The 20,982-nt window shown below is 42.5% G+C and overlaps 1 protein-coding gene across 2 annotated transcripts in view; it reads right to left on the bottom strand.

The window, feature by feature from the left end:
- Positions 1–20,982, bottom strand: part of CD58 (CD58 molecule) — an 83,665-nt gene that overhangs the window by 27,273 nt on the left and 35,410 nt on the right. The window contains exons 14-15 of one of the 2 annotated variants that reach the window (XM_067546016.1): positions 20,564–20,644; positions 9,654–11,346 (exon numbers count right to left, since the gene is read on the bottom strand). In XM_067546016.1, coding sequence (XP_067402117.1) covers positions 11,339–11,346; positions 20,564–20,644 — 89 coding nt within the window. In that variant the 3' untranslated portion in view covers positions 9,654–11,338. Of the gene's footprint in view, positions 1–9,653; positions 11,347–20,563; positions 20,645–20,982 lie in introns of those variants that run through there. The other variant, XM_067546017.1, reaches the window with a different exon arrangement.

The following is a 20,982-nucleotide window of genomic DNA, read 5'->3' as shown; positions in this document are numbered from 1 at the left end:
AAGGTCCAAACCCTCCCGATGACCCAAACTGGGGGCCAACATGGTTCCATGTGATGGAATTTCTGTTTAGAAAAGCTTCAGAAATGACATCCTAAAGATACCTACACTACAAGAGCATTAAGGTTGCACCGTCAAAGAATCCAAAGTTAGGAAATGGCAGCAGTGAGATTGCCTGTGAAACTTGAATTCAGCACCCGTGTTTGCATGCATTATGATACAGTCTATTAATTGCATGGTCACAAACTATTTTTTTCTGAGGATCCCTTACTCATTCAGTGCACAGGCTGGACAGTGATTAGGGTTGGATAGCGAATGTCTGTAGAACTTGTTGTTTTAATTGAGATGGAATATAGTGACCCAAAACTGTTAACATAACCCAGTCACTGTCCAAAGGTGAAGTGTTAAACAAGGTTCGGAATTTTGTAAAAGCAGAAACCTCAGTCTGCTTCATACTACAGCAAACACATCGTTAAAGTTTTTTTTTAACTTTTTATTAAAGATAAAGAAAAGAAGGAACAAAGCATTGAAACATTTGAAATGTAGCATTTTAAATAAGGCTTTAAATAACACAGTCAACCTGTGGAACTATTTTCAAGAGGATGTTATGAAAGCCAAAGCTATAACAGGGTTCAAAAAAGAACTAGATGAGTTCTTGGAGGATAGGTCCATCAATGGCTATTAGCCAAGATGGGCAGGAATGCAAAACCATGCTCTGAAATGTGCCTAGCGTCTGTTTGCCAGAAGCAGGGAAGCATCTGGCATTGGCCACTGTCATAAGACAGGATACTGGGCTACATGGGACCATTGGTCTGACCCAGTATGGCCATTTTTATGTTCATTTTAACAGTGTCCTTTGTTCCCTTTCCCTTCAGCTGGAGAGAGATTTTAAAAGGAAAAAAAACCCAGTATCTTAGATGTATCAAAGATGGTAAAACTGTCCATTGGGGAAAAGAGAAGCAGCTAGTTGAGATAAGCTGGAACTGTTGTTATTAAAGTCCAATCCCATTTCATCTCAGGTGGCATTTGGGACTGAGCTGGCGGTGGTGATGTCTGTCTCTGTGGTAGATGTGTAAAACTCATGCACTGCACAAGAGGAGTTTCTGTGCAGTATACAAATAAATCAAAGCCACTGTAATTCAGCAAGCTCTTCGGCTGGGGTGCGAGTACTCATTTGTCTACTATCTCTGTGACATGGTGCATCGTACAATGCTTTCCCTTGCAAATGAAAAAGGGATGTGCTCCGTGGTGTTCATGTCTAGGTCAGGCTTTGGGCCATGAGAGCGTGGCAGAAAACTGGATAGTTTGTATAACTTTGGATGCCAAACAGTTTTGAAGCAAAGTTTCATACAAACGGGTAAAAGCTTTCCTCTCAGCTAGACAGAGCCCGCAAGTGACTGGAGGGCCTGGTAGTATTGGTTCTCACCCACAGGCTCAGATGAGCTTGGTTCAAATCCTGCACATGTTGAGCCTGGGGGATTGAAAATTCAGACACATTTGATTGGTCTCCAGGAAGTCCTCCCAGCAAAGTGAAGATGTTCCTTTGTAGACAGCTGTATGTTTCCAGCTTGGGAGATGGAGTGTTTTATTCCTTGCCCAAGTTTGTGTCTGCTGTGAAAATGAAAAGTGTCTGTCAAACTATCAACTGGCTTTCAAACGTCTAAAAAACAGTTCTCACTGCTTCCCAAAAGCAAGCAATAGTCCATGTCGTACACATGTAAATCAAATCCACTGCATTTCAACAAGCTGTTAGCTGGGGTGTGAACATTCACATGTCTTCTATTTCTGTGAAATAGTACATCATACACACCTTTCCTTGCAAAAGACAAAGCACCATGCTCCATGTATACAGGTCAAATTTAGGCTCTGGTGGTGTGAGAACCTGGCAGAATGTATTCCTATGCAGCCAAACTTGCGGTACTGCTCAGTTTTTAAAGGGCAGTTTCTACCTAACTGGTGAAGGCCTTCTCAGGAGTTATGAAGTCCAGCCATAAAATGTCCAGACGGCCCAGTGGATGACTGTCCCCTACAGTGCGATTTTCCATTCTTGATTTGTCACTCTATTTTTCACTGCATATTTTTTACATGCAAATTTCCATTCTTGATTTTTGACATTCAGATTTGTACATTCAGTTTTACATTCTCCATTTTGTCATTTAATTTTACATTTTTCATTTTCCGCATTCAGTTCTTAACATTTGATAATTCTTTCTCCATTTATAACACTCATTTTGGACATTCAATTTTCCACTCTACAGTTCTGACACTCCCTTTTCCACTCCATTTTCAACATTAGATTTTCCAGTCTCAGTTTTTGACAATCCATTTTCCATTCTTGATTTTTGACATTCCATCTGCACACATTGATTACAAGCTAAAGGTGATGATTCTGAAGAAGGCCCTTATTAAAATATCAACTGCACTTTGTTGGAGGCCCAGTACAATTTGAGTTGCTTGACCACTGTCCTAAGACCTAGCATAGCTTCAGTTGCTTGCTTGGCTATTCTGACCCCTGTGGCATGACATCTTCCAGTTGGCAGAGATTGAATAACCTTATAGATGTCTCAGTTTCTGCACACCACGGCACATAAGACAAAATACAGATACTGTATTGCTTGCAGCTGCACATAGATAACAGTGATGGGAACAAGAAGTTATCCTTGAACGTCTAGGGATACACTGTTTTATTGCCAAGGGGCATATTTTTACTCCGCCCCTCCTATCACCAGATGTTGTTTTGACGACCCCACTTATTATGGTGAGAATGGAATGTAGTTAAGGGTGGAAACCCAATGTAGGTAATTAGCATATATGATAATGAGAGAGAGAGAATTAGGTGAAGGTTGTTTATGGAAGGGTATAAGTAGTCACCACTTAGACAAAGGGGGGTGCTCCTTCAACACCTGACTCCGTGGGAGGTGCTGCCGGTTGGACCAGAGGATACACTGACTCCCTGGAGGGGGCCCTGAAGAAAGCCATTCCTGTTTACAGCCTTCTGAGTGACTGCTTAGCTCTCCAGGCTTAGTGAGTAGGATATATTGTAGTTAATTTTAGGCTTTGTATCCAACTAGTATATTTATAGAAAACCTTGCACATTAAACCTTATTGATCTGTAAATTGGTATCTCACTGGTATCCACACTGATCATAGTGTCCAGAATCAACAACTGGCGTCCCTGTTGGGCTCGATCAGCTGTGAGTGAGACAATTTTTGAGGCGCACGGTGCAAGGGTTTCTCTCACTGCTTGTCAGCAGGGTAGCAACCTGTCTGGCACAGTTCTCCAGAAAGCTGTATTTGTATTTGGCTTCAGGAGGAGGGCATGATGTCCTCTACAGGAATGTGTTGTGAGTCAGGCGGTTGAGGGGTTGCCACTCCCGTTCTCCTTTCGCTAGAACCAGTCTCGGATATGGAAGCTTTTGTGGATAACCTGGGTAAAAATCCATGGTCTAGAGAAGCATTTAAGGGTAAAATGGCCTATGCAGACTTGATGCTCCAGTGGGAACAATTTACAGAGACAAAGCCTGATTGTAAGAAAAAACTCTTGGCTGCTTTACATGGGCTGGTTTTAGTATCTAAAACCTTACTGAAGAGTTAGGGAAGTTAGCCAAAGAAAACAAGGAGCTGCATGAACAATTAATAGCATGCCAAGGTCAAGTACAGAAACTGAAAATAGAGTATGAATCTTCAGTGTCCCACTGTCTCACTCAGGCTAATTTGCTCTCTAACTCTCAGCGTGAAGCAGAGGGGTACAAAGAAGAAGCTAAACAGTTGGAGGAAATAGCTCATTTCTGGGAAGCGAAATGTAAGGACGAGCAAGCTGCGGTACGCGTTGTCCTGGAGGAGAAAAAGAGGGAAACTGAGGGCCAGTCCCATGCAATTTGTCGGCAGCAGTTGTCTCAGTGTACAAATTGATCGGCTACTGCTCAGGGAATTACTGCTGCCATGCAGGCAGACAGAGGTTGTGACGGTGCAGAGAGTGATGGTATGCAGGACTTTGATCTGTCAGCCCTCTGTTATGCAGAGGCTGTGTGGGATAAGAACCTGTCAGATCAGAACATAGAATGTTCTTCCCCCTGTGCTCCTCTCAGGCAGATAGTAAAACAGCTGGCTAAGGGAGATATGCGGCTGTGCCCATGGCTCCTGTGATAGTAGAGACCAAGGAAGAGACTATTGGAGGGGGGAGGAGGAAACCACCACTTACACTACCACCCAAGTGAATAAGATACTGAGACCTGAGCAAGCGCAGGCACTGAAAAAAACTTTAGGAAACATCACCCCTGAGAATGTAGTTGCCTGGTTTGCCTCGGTTAAATTATAGTGATTATGCTCTGCTCTTAAGGGAATGTCTCCCATTGGACACCTTCTTGCAACTTCCCGTGGATATACAGAAAGGAGAAAGAGCACAGAGGGGTACCCTTATGAAGGATGTCTTTGATGTAGTAGATTCTGGCAAGCACATTGAGGTACGTTTTCATTAGGAGCGGCAAGTCCTAGGAGAACGCCCTGATGCTTACTTACAACGTAAAAAGATCCTATGGCAAGCCATGGGGCATGAGGAGGAAGGTCAAGACCTTATGAACATAGACTTTGCAACTCACTTCATAGAAGGGCTACGTCTGCAAGTAAAAGTTGCCTTGGGTACTCTGAATTTAATAGCTCTGACGTGGGAGGCACTGTTACAGAGAGTTCGGCAAGCTCATTTACTAGTGAGCCAAGCCTTCCCTGATAAGCACAAAGTGAAAGTTGCTGCACAGACAGGGGAAAAATTGGCTTCTCAGATCACCTTTCAGAATCAAAGGAGCAAAGAAAGGTGATTTAGTCCCTGAGGGAGCTAACAGAGGGCGCGGGCGAGGCCGTGGGAGAATCGATCCCCTGTGCTGGGTACTGTGGAATCGAGCTCTCCGATATGCCCCTAAAGCTCTAATTGATGGCAAATCAAATAATCAGCTGGCTGGGCTGATTTGTCAGAAGGAAAGGGAGTCTCACACTCCGCAGAAACTTGTTGATGAGGGTCCATGGCCGATCCCACCTCCTGAGGGGAAGCCCTCAAAGGCATAGGGGGGCCAGGTGTCCCTGAATCCCCTGATATATGTGGCACCCTTAACATCTGATAAATTGGGAAGACCTACTATCTGGGTGGATTTTGAACAGGGGGCATTTGGACAGCATATGCTTGTAGATACTGGTGCCACTATTTTATTGATTGATGACCGCTTAGTTCCTGCAACAGTCAAGTTAAAGGGAAATCACCGGCAGAGGTTAGAGGGTTTTGAAGGTTCCAGCATAGATATGTCCCTCTCTCATCTCCTTACTCACACCATTGTAAGGAAAACATGGACAGGGATTTTTGGTTTGGCACATGCTGGAGAAGCAGCTATTTTGGGCATGAATTGTATGCTTAAGATGCAGGCTGTTGCTGATTTAGTTAATTGGGTGTTGTGGATTGGATTGGGAATTCCTGGAGTTGTTGCAGCTGCACACAGGGTGGCAGCTCTTAAAGCACCAGAGCCACTCTCAGTTACAGCAGAGCACGATTTCCTGGATGTTGCTAACATAGTACAAGCACACCCACAAGCATGGGCCAAAAATAAATTGGATTGTGGCCGGGTGAATGCCTGATCAGCAGAGAGCGGAATTAATTTGTGAACTGCCAGCACCCACTGATGTCTCTGCATTGCGTTCCTTCTTAGGTCTTACAGGATGGCTCTGCAACCATGTGGAGAATTTTGCCTTAAAGGCACAGCCACTGTATCAACTACTGAGGAAGGGAGTACCCTGGAAGTGGGGCCCAGAACAGGATCAGGCCCTATTAGAATTGAAGCAAGCGGTAATCTCTGCCCCTCCACTAGCATATCCGGATAACACTAAACCATTTGTGTTGCAGTTAGCTCATTTCCCAAAGGGAATAGGAGCTATTTTAAGCCAGGAGGGGAATTCTGGTCAAAAGCCAGTGGCATTTGCCTCTCAAGTACTGGAAGGAGCAGAGATCACCTTTACCCCTTGTGAAAAAGAAATGTTGGCATTGATATGGGCTTTGGGGCACTGGCAATACCTTACTGGTTCTGCCCCAATTATTTTGCGAACGGCCCACACCCCTCTTAAGTACATAGTGTCTGGGAAAATTAAAGAAGGGCATGTATCCAGCCCTAGCTTGGCTAAATGGACCACAGCTTTAATGAATAGAAATGTGGCAGTCCAACCACCTATGGCTTCCAACCAGGCCCCATATGCACTGATAATTGAGGGTTCTGAGTGTAATTGCCCTTTGTCTTTGATAGAGCCGGCCCTTCCTAATGCAAGACCAATAGAGTTTACAGGCAAAGGCAATTACAGAATATCACAGTATAATTCCTCTATTATGCCATATGATTTTGCAGGCCACTGGATAACAACAGACATGGAAATTAAACATATGCTGTAAATAATTGATACTAATTGGGGTCTATAGATCCCATTTTTGTTTTGTGTTTTGTTTGTAGATAGTTATTACAAAGATCCAAGATGGTACACAGAAATACAAGATCAAGACATTCAATAAGAAAAGTTGTATGGTGTTCTTGTTATTGTTTTGCTGTGTGTGTTTGCTGTGCTGTGTTGGTGTGAACGGGAAAGATGGTGCAATCTCAGACAGATGTTGTGGGATAGTACCCGTGCCCACTACCGGGTGGCTGGGGGAAGATGTTTTGGAGCTTAAGATAAAGACTTTTTGTAATTTTGAGGGGCAACTCACAATTAATGCCACCAAAGAAGAAGCTGGCCCAGATGATTTGGTTTATTTACACAGAGTGAATTGGACCAGAGAGGAACAGAGCAACACACTGTTATGGTGTAAAAAATGGTCTGAAGTAATTTACAACAAAGCCGATTTTAGCTATTACTACATGGGGATATTTCACCTAATAAAGGGAAAGACACCTGTCACTGAACTGAAGGTATACTATCCTCAATGGATTTTAGTGAATCTCTCTGCAAGTGTAGTGATGTACATAAACACCTATTTGAGTGTAGTTGTACATTGTGCTCCCAAGTCCAGAGAATACAATGTTGGGGACTTGGTGTTAAAAGAAAATTATAAGATCCAAGTACTGGAGACCCCAAAGGTACACCTTGTGAAAGTACACGTAGGCATACAAAATATTACCATATCCCACCTACATCCCCATTGTGCACCGTTTGTAACACCCCCTAGTACAAGAATGGCTGCTCTGGATGGACAGCTGGGTAACACACAATGCTAACATACATGCACGTTCCAAGCGAAACATTGGAGGAGATATTTTGGGAGGTATAGGAGCATCAGCAGGAGTGCTGAATTCAATTAATGAAGAAGTTTTGACAAACAACTTAAGGATCCTAGGCAGAAGCCTTGGAGCCCTATCAGATCCCATAGTACACACACATTCAGCTTTGGGATATGGAGAAAAGTTACTTGGAGATATATTAGTAACCTGGGAAATGAATAATGAAAAAGCACGCCTGAGCGTTTTAAACCTCACAAAAATTATGATAAATGCTATCTTCAAAGCTTTAGGTTGCATACAAGCACAGCTTTGGGCTCAAGAAATAGGCCAAGGTCTCATCTGACAAGGACTTAGTGGAGTCCTGCCTGATGAAATAAAGAAATTGATTTGGGATGATGCCACCACCCAAGAAAGAGCCTTAAGTCATTGGTGGAAAATGCTAAATTTCACAGTAGATGCCCAGGCTCAAGTGTTTACAGCATATGTAATGACAGCATCTGCTGCTCACCTCATAGACATACACAGAGTAGTCCCCCTAGGCCTCAATGTAAAAAGTGGAGTGTTATGGCCTATTGAACACCTGACATGGGGATTGAAAGAAGGAAATGAAACTCGATTGGTTAGTTTACAAAGCTGCACATGTGAAGCCATGTTGGGATCAGAATTGGGATATATTTGTGAAGAACCACTGGCACAATTTACATACCCTTGTAAGAAAGATTAATTGGATGTATGGAATTGACAATATGCTTTGTTACCTAATAATAGCATTAATTCTACCATTGTGTACATTGGACAAGGTTGCATTTGTGTTCGCATGCAATGTACCCAAGTTGTAATTAATGGAATTTATAAAAAAGATGTTAATCCTGCCCAAAACAAATGTTATTGCAATGTTGCTGTATTGGAATTGTGTGATGTAGTTTATGAAGTATCAAAGAATATATTTGAGTTATTAATTAATGTTGTAGAATATATTCAACCTGTGATATTGGGAGTCAATACTGATTTGGTACACTGCATGCTAACACATTCAAACATCATAATCCTGCTTACACACATTCAGGAACAATTGAAGACTGTAAATTTGACAGTCAAATATGATGGGACTAAAGTAGTCAAAGTCCCAGATGCTGCAAAAGCTGCCACAAAGCACAGTTGGTGGGAAACCCCCTATTGGGATGGTCCCCCACTGCCACTGGGATTTTATATCTAGCACTGCATCCCATTGTGCTCGTGTGTGTATTGCAGATAGTTTCTCTGATGGCTGCAGTGGGACTCTTTTGGTGGACTAGAAGCTCCCTAAAGCGACTCAATGGCCTAAAAGACCCCTGCATACGAGTGAGGCAGCGCTCTGTGATATACCCTGCCAACGAGAAGACACTAATCGTTTGGACCCCGGCTGGGGTGCCTTGAGCCATAGTCGGAGGGGTGTATCAAGGAGTCGTCGTGGTGGCCTATCAAGTTATGACAGCCACCAAGGAGGGGAATGTTGGAAGCCCAGTACAATTTGAGTTGCTTGACCACTGTCCTACAGGCCTAGCATAGCTTCAGTTGCTTGGCTATTCTGACCCCTGTAGCAAGACATCTTCCAGTTGGCAGAAACTGAATAACCTTATAGATGTCTCAGTTTCTGCACACCACGGCACATAATAAGACAAAATACAGATACTGTATGCTTGCAGCTGCACACACATAACAGTGATGGGAACAAGAAGTTATCCTTGAACATCTGGGGGTACACTATTTGATTGCCAAGGGGCATATTTTTACTCCGCCCCTCCTATCACCAGATGTTGTTTTGACGACCCCACTTATTATGGTGAGAATGGAATGTAGTTAAGGGTGGAAACCCAATGTAGGTAATTAGCATATATGATAATGAGAGAGAGAGAATTAGGTGAAGGTTGTTTATGGAAGGGTATAAGTAGTCACCACTTAGACAAAGGAGGACACTCCATCAACACCTGACTCCGTGGGAGGTGCTGCCAGTTGGACCAGAGGATCCACTGACTCCCTGGCGGGGGCCCTGAAGAAAGCCGTTCCTGTATACAGCCTTCTGAGTGACTGCTTAGCTCTCCAGGCTTAGTGAGTATGATATATTGTAGTTAGATACAAAGCCTAAAATTAACTAGTATATTTATAGAAAATCTTGCACATTAAACCTTATTGATCTGCAAATTGGGCGTACCGTGTCTCACTGGTATCCACACTGATCATAAAGTGTTCAGAATCAACACACTTCATAAAAAAAATTCAGTGGGTAAGGAAGAAATGTGGTGCAGTCTTACTGACTCCTAGGTTAGCACCATAAATCTGTGGCAGACCTGGGAACAGAACCCAGAACACATCTGTGTGATCCTTGTAAGACACTTGTGCAAAAATCCCCTAAGCTATATAGAGTTTTTGGGTGCCTAACTTTAGCCATCAAAGTTCTGACTTACAGAGATGCTAAACACACACAACTGCAGTGAGAACTATGGGTGCTCAGCACATCTGAAAAATTAAGCCCCATATATCTCAAAAGGGCATCCTAAATTTGGGGGGTTCTTTTGAAAATGTAGGGTTTTAACTTTTTGCCTTTCTTTCCCCATCTGTAAAAAGGGGATAATATCTAATTCCTGTATAGCATCTATAGATTTTAAAGTCTCTTGCAAAGATGAATGAGCATTAAGTAACCAGCTCTATAATCACAAAAGCGTGCATCAAATAATCTGGTTATTAAATCTGGGCATCCTAATGACATGAAAGGTAAGATGTGTACTCTTCCTAGAACGGTAGCAGCTGAAAGCCTTGCTCATAGGAAAGGACAATCTCGATTTGCAGTATGAGGTTGATTTTCTGTTACAACATCAATATCATATTAATTTGGGCATCATCATAGGTGTATTGTAAAGTTAAAGCTCACAGGCCACAATGCAAAGCAGCTGGAACAAATACATAAAATCCAGCCCTATTTTAAAAAAAATCTTTTTTGGTGTTACTAAAAACATTTTAGAGTAATACAATGAAACAAGATTTAAAATGGAATGCATTTCTCCCACTCAGTTGCTGTTTCTTTACTTTTTGCACAATATCCGATTTTGGGGGGGGCGGGGGGGGGCGCGGCGGCGCAGAGGGAGGCGGAGCGATACAAGTGGGTGCCAATATCTCTTAAGGAAATGATTGTTAGTCGTTTCCTTCTTTGGAAAGAAGATTACAGACGAAAAATGACGTTCAGTATCAGGAGTCCTCCAATTGCCTTGACCTTCATCACACCAATTTGAGACCTGGGTTTGGCACGGAGACTGTATTGGTCTCACTGGTTGATAAATCTCCTCTTGACAGAGAATGAAGCATCTGTGCTGATGCTTTTAGATCTATCAGCTGTTTGCCACCCACAGCTGTGTCAATAGATGCAGTTGCTCGAGACTCTGTTTGGCTAGAGTGAATGGCAGAGTTGATACCATCTCCACTGAGTCTTTTGCTACTCCAAAAAAAATAAAAAATAAAAAAAAAATCACAGTTTGGTGGTGGAGGGAGATGGTGATGCTCCCTGGAAGTACAGATAGAAAAGAGCCAGGAAAGCTGCTGCTCATCTATGCCTGGAGTGTAATTGTGGCATTTTCTTTCAGATAGGGAGAATGGAAAAACGAGAGTTTCCCTTCTGAATACTTTTATCTTCTGAATTTAAATAATGTGAGAGTGAAAGTTGTATGTCATGCTTATTAGTTTTGTCTACATTCACTTGTGTTAGTTAATGCCTGGAAATATTGGCATAAATAAAGCTGGCTCCTGTGTTTTATGTTAGATCACTTATAAAACAAAGGTACAAAAAGGAGCCTGGAGGCAAAGGGATTTGCTCCTGGACTGTCTATCCATTTTCAAAATTACTGACATTGAAGAACGAGGGCACCTGTCCTGGAAAGATAAAAGAGGGTGTTGGTGGAAGCTTGAGAACAAATCAATAACCTCGTCTTCAAAACACATCTGTTAGGGAGAACTCCAGCACTCATGGACGATGTCCAGAAGACAACTGTTCCATTTCTTCTCTCAATGTCTTTTGTGTCTCCACACTGGAGTTTAGTCCCTTGTGTTGTCAGTCTGCCTCCCTTTGTAGTTTAAGATCCTAGAATAAAAGATGAATTCATTATATTTTTTATTTTAGCTTGCAGTGTTTTACCAGTTTTCCAAGAACACTGCAGATTTTAAATACTAGCAAATAGTAGATATGAATTAATAAGATACTGTAGCATTTTGCTATGTTATCTTTGGTGTATGTTAGTAGTAACATCAACAGATGAGCTGTGACACTTATTTCGATTTAGTTTAAATCTGTTCCGTTAAATCCGTATTCAATTTAAGCTAAACTGAAATAAACCTGGTTCAAACCAAAATAAGAGTATCCATACAACTTTTTGCATGCTTTAGTAAGTAATTATGCATGCAGATCGTCCCAGAGTCAATAATTCTATTGATGATTCAGAAGAGGAAATAGACTCCAGCTCCTTCCCTTAGCTGTCCTGGCTCTGCAGGATTAGGAGGAGTTAAAAAGCAGCAAATCATGTTTTAAGTCAGATGCAGCAGCTCTTACGGATACACACAAGTGAGCAGATCTTTGGAGTAAAATGGATCATAGTGGAATCGCACAAAGACGACAACACTTGGATTTTTAAGGTTGCCTACAATATAGTGAAGAACAAGAACATATCTTCCTAGATATGTCTTTTCTGATGTTTCTCATGTTAATCCTTTGGTTTCATGCAATTTTCTTTACAGAATCAATTAACTCTGTGGGAGTAGAAAAGAGTGTTTTAATGTTGAGTGCCAGGTAATTTTATCCCTAAAATTACTAAAAATGTATGATCTAGACTGAAACAAAAATGGTAGGGGCCAAATCTTAATAAATTGTACCTCTTAATGCCAATTCAAGGATGTGACTCCCGCTATTTTAGTCATATGGGATTCTTGCCCTGCCTTAGGGGACACCCCAGTTGAAGACAGGAAAATAATCCCACTTATAAACAATGACTTTTATTATTAAAGAAAGATGGAAAAACCCAACAAAACAGACCACAAACACTAAGTTATTGTAACTGAAGTATCCATCTCTTCTGTATGCCACTCTGTGGAGAGCTTTAAAGTGATTATACTTTAAGAGTAAGTCTACCCTGTTGGGGGCATTCCTCTCTAGGTATGCTGCGATCAAAGTATTTTATTCCCAGCAAATCAGTAGCGAATCCGGTCTCAGTGTACCATAGATAAGAAAGACAGTTTATAGATGGCCAAGAAAATTTCCTTTAAGAATAGGCGAGTTCTGTGTAGTATATATGATGGATATCAGGTGAGTAATTTCTATGAAATCAAAGAAAGTATTTAACTTCAGCTACTTAAAAGAAGCCATTCAAGGAATGTTTTGAACCAAGCAATTCATGAATATTAAGAATTTTAAATCCAAATGTTTCTCTGTGTCTACCAAGGTTAGCTTATGTCTCCTCTCCAGAAATACTACCTGGTGTTTAACAGAAGTTTGCAATGCTATTGCAATTTAAGCTACCAACAATGTCCCATTAACATTATTACCCGAAAATATTAAAACTAATCCTTTTGGCAGTGCTTTTGCAAACTCCATCTCACCCATGATGAGTCTTTGCGAGATTATCATGGAGCAGAGGCAGTGCAAGGCAGTAAGTTGCCTCTTGATGCCACATTGTGGTTTCTCATCTTCTTAGCTGTCTTCGGCAGCTTGCTTGGAGAGACATCAACTGGAATAGGCAGAGCTGAGAGGAGCGCATTGCATTGAGCATTCAAGCTGAGAGTGCTGCTGGTTTGCTCTATTCAGAGACGTTTTTGTTCTTCTTGTTCCATAAACTTACCAAAGGAGGAAAAACACACCACTTTTGGGGTATGGCTGGATTAAAATATTAACTTCTGTCATTATTCCATTGGCTCAACGCCTTACTGGGTTGGTCTTAGTAAGATCTTCAGCTAATGAATCTGCGGTCTGCTACAGCATTTACAGCAAGGCTCTAATTGCCTCCACGGAAGGAAATTCTCAGAATATTTTTCAAGTTTAGAGCTTTACGCCTTTCTCTGAGATAGTCCATTTTCTGAAATATCCCTTTAGTTCCACCAGAGTTCAACAGGAGTTGAAATTCTGCTTCAGATGAGTCCAAACACCTTTCTGTCATGTATCGCTGTCTTTCAGCTCTCAAAATGGCATTTTTAATCTTAAATATTCTTAAAGAAAATCTTTAAATTTAACCAATCAATCCTTCTTAATCTTGAAGAGATGACTCTTGTCTTTCTGAATTCAGTAAGGAGTTGCTTAAGCATTAGAACATAAGAACGGGCATACTGAATCAGACCAATGATCCATCTAGCCCAGTATCCTGTCTTCTGATAGTGGCCAATGCAGGTGCTTCAGAGGGACTGAATAGAACAGGTAATCATCAAGCGATCCATCCCGCTGGCCATTACCAGCTCTGGCAAACAGCAATCCCTGCCCATCCTGGCTAATAGCCATTGATGGACCTGTCCCCATGAACTTATCTAGTTCTTTTTTGAACCCTGTTAAAGTCTTGGCCTTCACAACATCCTCTGGCAAGGAGTTCCACAAGTAGACTGTGCGTTGTGTGAAGAAATACTTCCTTTTCTTCATTTTAAACCTGCTGCTTATTAATTTCATTTGATGACCCCTAATTTGTGTGTTATGAGAAGCAGTAAATAACACTTCCCTATTTATTTTCTCCACACCAGTTATGATTTTATAGACCTTCTACATCATTCCCCCTTAGTCGTCTCTTTTCCAAGCTGAAAAGTCATGGTCTTATTAATCTCTCCTCATATGGAAGCCTTTTCATGTAATCATTTTAATTGCCCGTTTCTGTACCTTTTCTGATTCCAATATTACTTTTTTGAGATGGAGCGACCAGATCTGCACACAGTATTCACGACGTAGGCGTACCATGGACTTATAAAGAGGCAATATAATATTTTCTGTCTTATTATCTATCCATTTCCTAATTATTCCCAACATTCTGTTAGCCTTTTTTGACTGCTGCTGCACACTGAGTGGATGTTTTCAAAGATCTCTTTCTTGAGTAGTAACAGCTAATTTGACCCCATCATTTTATATGTATAGTTGGGATTATGTTCTCCAATGTGCATTACTTTGCATTTATCAACACTGAATTTCATCTGCCATTTTGTTGCCCAGTCACCCAGTTCTGTGAGATCCCTTTGTAATTCCTCACAGTGTGCTTTGGACTTAACTATCTTGAGTAGCTTTGTATCATCTGCAAATTTTGTAACCTCACTGTTTACCCCTTTTCCCAGATCATTTATGAACATGTTGAACAGTACTGGTCCCAGTACAGACACCTGGGGGGACACCACTATTTACGTATTTCCATTCTGAAAATTGACCATTTATTCCTACCTTTTGTTTCCTATCTTTTAACCAGTTACTGATCCCCAAGAGGATTTTCCCTCTTCTCCCATGACTGCTTACTTTGCTTTGAAGACTTTGGTGAGGGACCTTTCTGAAAATCTAAGCACACTATATCCACTGGATCACCCTTTTCCACATGCTTGTTGACCCTCTCAGAGAATTCCAGTAGATTGGTGAGGCATGATTTCTTTTTACAAAAACCATGACGACTCTTCCCCAACAAATCGTATTCATCTATGTGTCTGATCATTCTGTTCTTTACTATAGTTTCAACCAATTTGCCTGGTACTGAAGTTAGGCTTATTGCCAGGTACCTACTTAATTCCCCAATATCAATATTCTATACCCAAATGGCTTTAGTAACCAGTTCTAGCATCAGATGACCCTGCTTTATTATACATGAACATCTTTCCATTCACATAGCAATGATATTAGGAAGTTATTACATTAGATGCTTGTATTTAGATACAAAACATTTGCAATAAACCTTATAAAAGGAGCTTTGACCATCTTAAACATGTAAGGAATAAACAAAGGTTTTCATCTTTGAGTGGAAACATGAATTTAGAAGTAACAAAGGTCTTCTATAAAACGTTTCTCAACAGTAAATGTTCTCCTTAACTGTTGAAGGATGAAGACTTTGACTGCTTATAAAAAATAAATAGAAACTTTTCTAGAATCCTTTGGGAGAGTTTGAAACAAAGACTGCTCTTGCAAAGAAGGGTGGTTAAAAAAAAGCCCTCTTTGTGATGTAGTTTTTGACTCTCGGTAATACATCTGTGAACATTCTCTTTGAAGTATTCTGAATATAGCTTTTTTTTTTTTTTTTTTTTTTTTTTTTTTTTTTTTTTTTTTTTTTTTTTTTTTAAAGTCAGGATTCTTTTTAAAACAAATATCCTACAAAGTTTGTTCCTTCTGAGATAGTCTTATCTCTACGCCAGACTTGTAGCTCATAAGAGAGGGATGTGCCTTGGTCTTTGATAAGACAGTCTTGTTAAGTTGGTTTGCCTTTTTGACCAAATAGTCCTTAGATTTAAGATCTGCCATTAGTAGTACATTTACAACTTGAAATGTACTACTGGTCAGGTCAAGTTATGCCTGCTATCGTAACGAGAGCAGACAATACTACTTGCAGCTCACCAAACCCACTGCCTTGTGGGCCGTCTGGGAGGGTGAAAGGCTAAGCGATCAACCCATGACAGAAAAGCCCTACTGCCTTGCGAGTGAATTTGGGAGAACGTAAGGCTATGAGAGTAAACTCAGACAGAAAATCCAGAGTGGAGCCTCTAAGGCCGTCAGATACTAACATTTTAGTATCTTTCCGGCAACTCCTGCAGTAGATTGGATATCAGATGTACTAGTTCTTTCTCTCCTCTGGACTTTACCAGTGGCGTTGAGAGGGGGGCCCCTGATGCATGGGCAATTCAAGATCTTCATATTATCCGCGCAGGCTTTGCACCCTGGAGATGTACTCCAATATTTTACCTCTCAGGGGTGCATACCCATGATCTCTCGAGATTGAATGATGCCTATTACTACAACTTGAAGTTAAAGACTTCTATCAAATATTCTGCACAAAGCATGAAACACAACACATACACATCTCTTAAAAATAGTAGAAAAAAGTATAGAATGTTAAAACAAAATAAAAGTTGTAAGCTGCATTTCAGAGCTTGTGTACACACATTTGGGGTAATAAACGTGGTGTTATCTTCCCTTGACACTCTCGGAGTGTGTTACTAGTTGGCTGATTTCCTAAAAATCTCTTTAGCTTGAACATTTTACATAATTAAATAAGTAAAAACAAACATACATGCAGGTTATCACGTGTACAAAAATAATTGTAAATCGCTCTTAAAATTCAGGAAAGGTACTGAGACGTTTGTAATGACCTGACATAAGAATAAATTATAATTGTATGGTCTTCTCCCTACTGCCTCTAGAAAGCCTAAGCAGCCAATCTACTGCTGCTTTGCACCTTGTGCTACCACTTACCCCTGTGCACAGCAGGCGTAAAGTACTATTAGTTCTGACTGATTGTGCTTTACAGCCACTTTCCACAGCTGCAAATGAGTACACAAGGGCCAAGGCAGCAGAGAATCAAGCCCGCTGCCTTCCACACTACTCTGGGTCTGACAACAACCACATAGAAGAACTTCCTTTTCTGTAAAGATAAAATAGGCGAACTCCCTGCCTGGCAGCACAAACCAAGCAGCTTTTCCCTCCCCCATCCCAGCATTCTGGCTAGGGCACAGCAGGCTTTATCACTGCTCTGCAATTCCTAGTCCCCTTCCTGTATCCTCCACACTTCAGCCAGTGATAATGGGTCCCGGCCAACAGAGAAAGTTATAACGGGGCCATCAAGTAGCTGGAGAGTGCAGTGGTAAAGATAGTTGCCTTAAAACAGAGCAATTTTTATGCTGACATGACTGCTCAGATTCAGATGCCAGTGCATCTGTGGGGGCTGGTGAGTGTCCAGGGGAGACGCACACGACATCATCTCTTAGCACTTCAACCAGTCTGAGCTAATGAGCAGGCGCTGGGCTGCTGCCTGCTAACTGTACTCAGTACACCTCACGGATAGTAAAATCAAGTGGGAAGGTACTGATCTATTGTTGGTGCCTTCACCAAGGATGTAGGATGCCCAGATTCTCTCAAACACAACCTTGCTCAAAAAAAAAAATCTCACTTCATATTGATAATGCTGCTAATTTTCATCCTGTCTCTAACGTGGTGTTTGGGGCACGGTTACGTGAATCGTGATAGCCAGGCAGCTTTGGCGCCACCTGGAATTCTCTCACGGCTTTGGAAGGGTGCTGGTTTGGGATCTCCTCCCAGCAATAAAGAGAGCTCAGGTGTCTAATGCTGTAGCTTTGACGCTGTTGACTATAAGGTTTTGTCTCAACTGTTCAGTGTGGCTGGGGCAGACTATACGGGAACTCACATTGCCTTTAATCTGCGCACAACGTTCCCTTTAATTTGGTACTACTGCACATCTCATGTAGCTAGGAGCATAGCCAGCATCTGGATCCCTCAACCTACCGGAACCTAGGATAGCTCCTCTCGGTGCGGGGACAAGCAGGGAGCCTCAAGCCGGCAAGGAGGAGGGATAAGGAGAAGAGGTGGGGTAGTCACAGGCTCTGCAGAGAGTGTGTCTGCCAGGCCCTCCTGCTGGAACCTGTGGGCAGCTCCTCTTAGCGCTGCAGGAAGTTTCAAGCCAAAAGGGATGGGTAAGGAGTTGGGGAGGAGATGGGGTTAAGTAAGCAGAAGCAAGGGCTGCCATTTAGGTAGGCACAGGCAGTGGGGCGGCAGTTTATGATCCCCTCCTGGGGCTCATAGACCCAGCTGGAGAAGCTGTTCCCTGCCACAGGCAGCAGCATCCAGAGACTGGTGATGCTGAAAGGACCCGCTGGCAGCTCAGCCCAGCAGGGAACTGTGGTGCAGAGCGAGGGATGAGGAGAAGGAGAGCGTCTGCTGCTACTAGGGTGCCTGGTCCCTGTGCTCCAGGCTGCAATGGGGCAGAGAGGGAAAGATCCTAAAATCCCTTCCCCCAAGAAAGCTGTGAGCCACCAGAGAGTGGGTAAAAAGCAGTACGGAAGAGGCAGGGGCTGGTGGGAGGGAATGGCAGGGGGTCACCCTCAAAAGCTGAAGCTCCTGGAGTGGGTGGGTGTAGGGGCTCATGGGAGGAAACTTAACTTTGTGTGGTTTTTAAACTTTACAGATCTTGAAAGTTAATAGGTACTCAAAGCACTGATATTTATGCCTGTGTCCCCTATATACATATGTGCATACAGTGTAAGACGACTTGAAAAAGGAAGTAGAAGCTTGCCCAAGGACAAAACTGTCATGTTCAATGGAGTTTGAAGCCTGCTCAGAACAAGGAAAATTTAGAGGGAACATGAATGGTAACCCTCAAGTGCTTATGTTTCACATTCAAAAGATGGCGTTGGACGATTGGTCATTCACCATACAAAGGGCTCTCATCTTGGTATCACTTAGCTCTGATCTGACGTGTTTTTCCTCCAGAGATATAAGTGCTTTACAAATAGGGGCACACAGCTGTATCCCCCACAGAATAGATGTGCTCAAGATCATTCAGCGGGCCTGAAACTAAAATGCAGGTCTTCTGACTCCTGGTCCAATGTCTTAGTCCCTAGACTGCACAACCTCATTTTTAACAGACATGTTAAGCCACCAGAAGAATGGAGTTCTTCATCCTAAGAACATGCTGAAATTCTTTAGATTTTGACTCTCCAAGTGCAATACTGAAAGCCCGTGTTTCCTTCCTCTGTAGCAGTGGTTGTCAACCTTTTTGGACTCAGGACCCATTTGTAAATGTTTATGGCTTTTCACAACCCACTAAATAGCCTGGAGGTGGAGGCACTGAGGTGGTTTCTGTCAAGTCCTTCCCAGCACTCACCCCACAGTGGCAGCTCCTGCAGTCCCCCAGGCTGTGGAGCTGACTGGGCTTGGCTCTGGGCATTGCAACCAACTGGGCTGCAGTGCTGCTCAGGTTTGGCCCCGCCACTCTCACTGAACCAAATTTGAGAGAGTGGAGTTGTGACCTGGCTCATGGGGTTGCTGTGCCACTCACTCAGATTTGGCCTACCCAAGCTCCCGTAATCATGATGGCTGGGCCAAACTTGAATGGCGCAGGGACCTCAGAGGTTTCAGTGCCTGGAGCAGGGAGATGAACCCAGCCAGCCCCATGGGGCTGCCACACGACCCTTTGAAACATTCTGGCGACCCAATTTTGGTCCCGACCCTCAGGTTGAGAAGCCCTGCTCTATAGTACTGTCTCAGTACCTGTTTCAGTTCCAGCCATGTTTTCATTTTCAGAGACAAGAACTGCAGTTGCAGGACCCACACATAAAGACATCAATTTAATAGAGCCACAAAGAGTTAGAAATCCTTATCAAAAGTTAATATGGTCAGTTTCTGCAGAACTAGCTCAGTGACAGCTTCATTCATTATATGTAAGATATAGAATATTTTCCTTCTAGTTCTGCACACAGTACAACATAGTTAAGACTTTTCTGCAGGCCTTCAATTAGCTCCAATCTTGACTTACTACCAGCTGCTACTTAGGTTCACACCTCATTGTGACAGACAGGTACTACTGTGTTAGGATATCATTTTCAAGTAGATCAATTTAAAATAATTAAAGCTTCTGGACCCAGGAAGGTATCTGTGTTAACTTTATTCACCCATGAAAGATGCCAGATACACAGCCCTGGGAACTGATATTTCCAAATTAACCACAGAAATTTTCATAAAGGCTATTCAACTGATATCAGATGGCAACAGCTTTGGCCTACATCCACAAAGGAACTTAAGCACACACGACAAGGGCTCCTCCACCTCTTTTCAGATAACACTGGGGCTTAAATAGATGATAAAGCATCATTCTCACAGAATTTGGCACCTAAATCCAGGCTGCAGGGACACCGCCCATCCCTGCTTGCAGACCACACCACAGAATCTCTCCTCCAGTGTCAGATGGTTTAGCTGCAGGCAGAGGGGGGCACTGAACCACGATCTCCCACATCCAGGTTAGCACTCTAATCTGTGGGTGAAAGGAAGGACGCTGCCACTTCCTCCCCACATACATTTGTGCGGATCTAGGCAGGCTCAAAGGCAGTGGCACCTAAAAACAGGACATAGTTGTCTAAATGCTAGTGATAGGCACCTAAGCCCCTTCGTGGATCTAGCCCAAAGCCTCCCTTCCACTCTCCTCTGCAACAGCGTGAAAGGATGGCGGGGGGGGGATGCAAATGTCAAAAGTTGATGTTTCTATCTTTACAACTCTGTGCTTCTTTCTCCCTGAAAAACAGCTGGTCATTCCCTCACTTCCATGCCTCAATTCTGGCCTAAATTTGACAGCCTCACCCACCTTCATCAGCTTGACTTTGGTTACCACTGTGGGGGCTCTGTGCGACAAGTGGATTTCTCTCCTCTACCTTTGTAGCTTCATCTGAAAGAGAAAGAGAAGGATAAACACATCAGGAGTACAAAACAATAACAGTTTAAAGGGCAACCATGATTTCTACTCAGGCCACCTGCTGGGGACGGTTTTCCAGTTGGGATTAATGAACACAACAACCGCTCCTAGTTTTCAGTCTCCAGCAGATGCCCTTCATCATTGCTGCGTCTCTAGGACATTTTCTGCACAGTGTATATGAAATCATATGGACAAAGGGTTAGCATTTTACATTTACATTCAGAATTTCTATTTTTCAGGCCTGAAAGTTCCCCAAACACTTCACAAACTACATATATACTAAAATGCAGCTGCCTCTGGGGTGGACAGTG

The sequence above is a fragment of the Emydura macquarii genome, unplaced genomic scaffold (assembly GCF_026122565.2).
Source record: "Emydura macquarii macquarii isolate MOO-44397 ecotype Brisbane River unplaced genomic scaffold, CSIRO-AGI_Emac_v2 contig_1119, whole genome shotgun sequence".
Taxonomy (NCBI): domain Eukaryota; kingdom Metazoa; phylum Chordata; order Testudines; family Chelidae; genus Emydura; species Emydura macquarii.
Note: the sequence above shows the minus strand (reverse complement) of the source record. Positions and strands in the feature narration are given on the sequence as shown.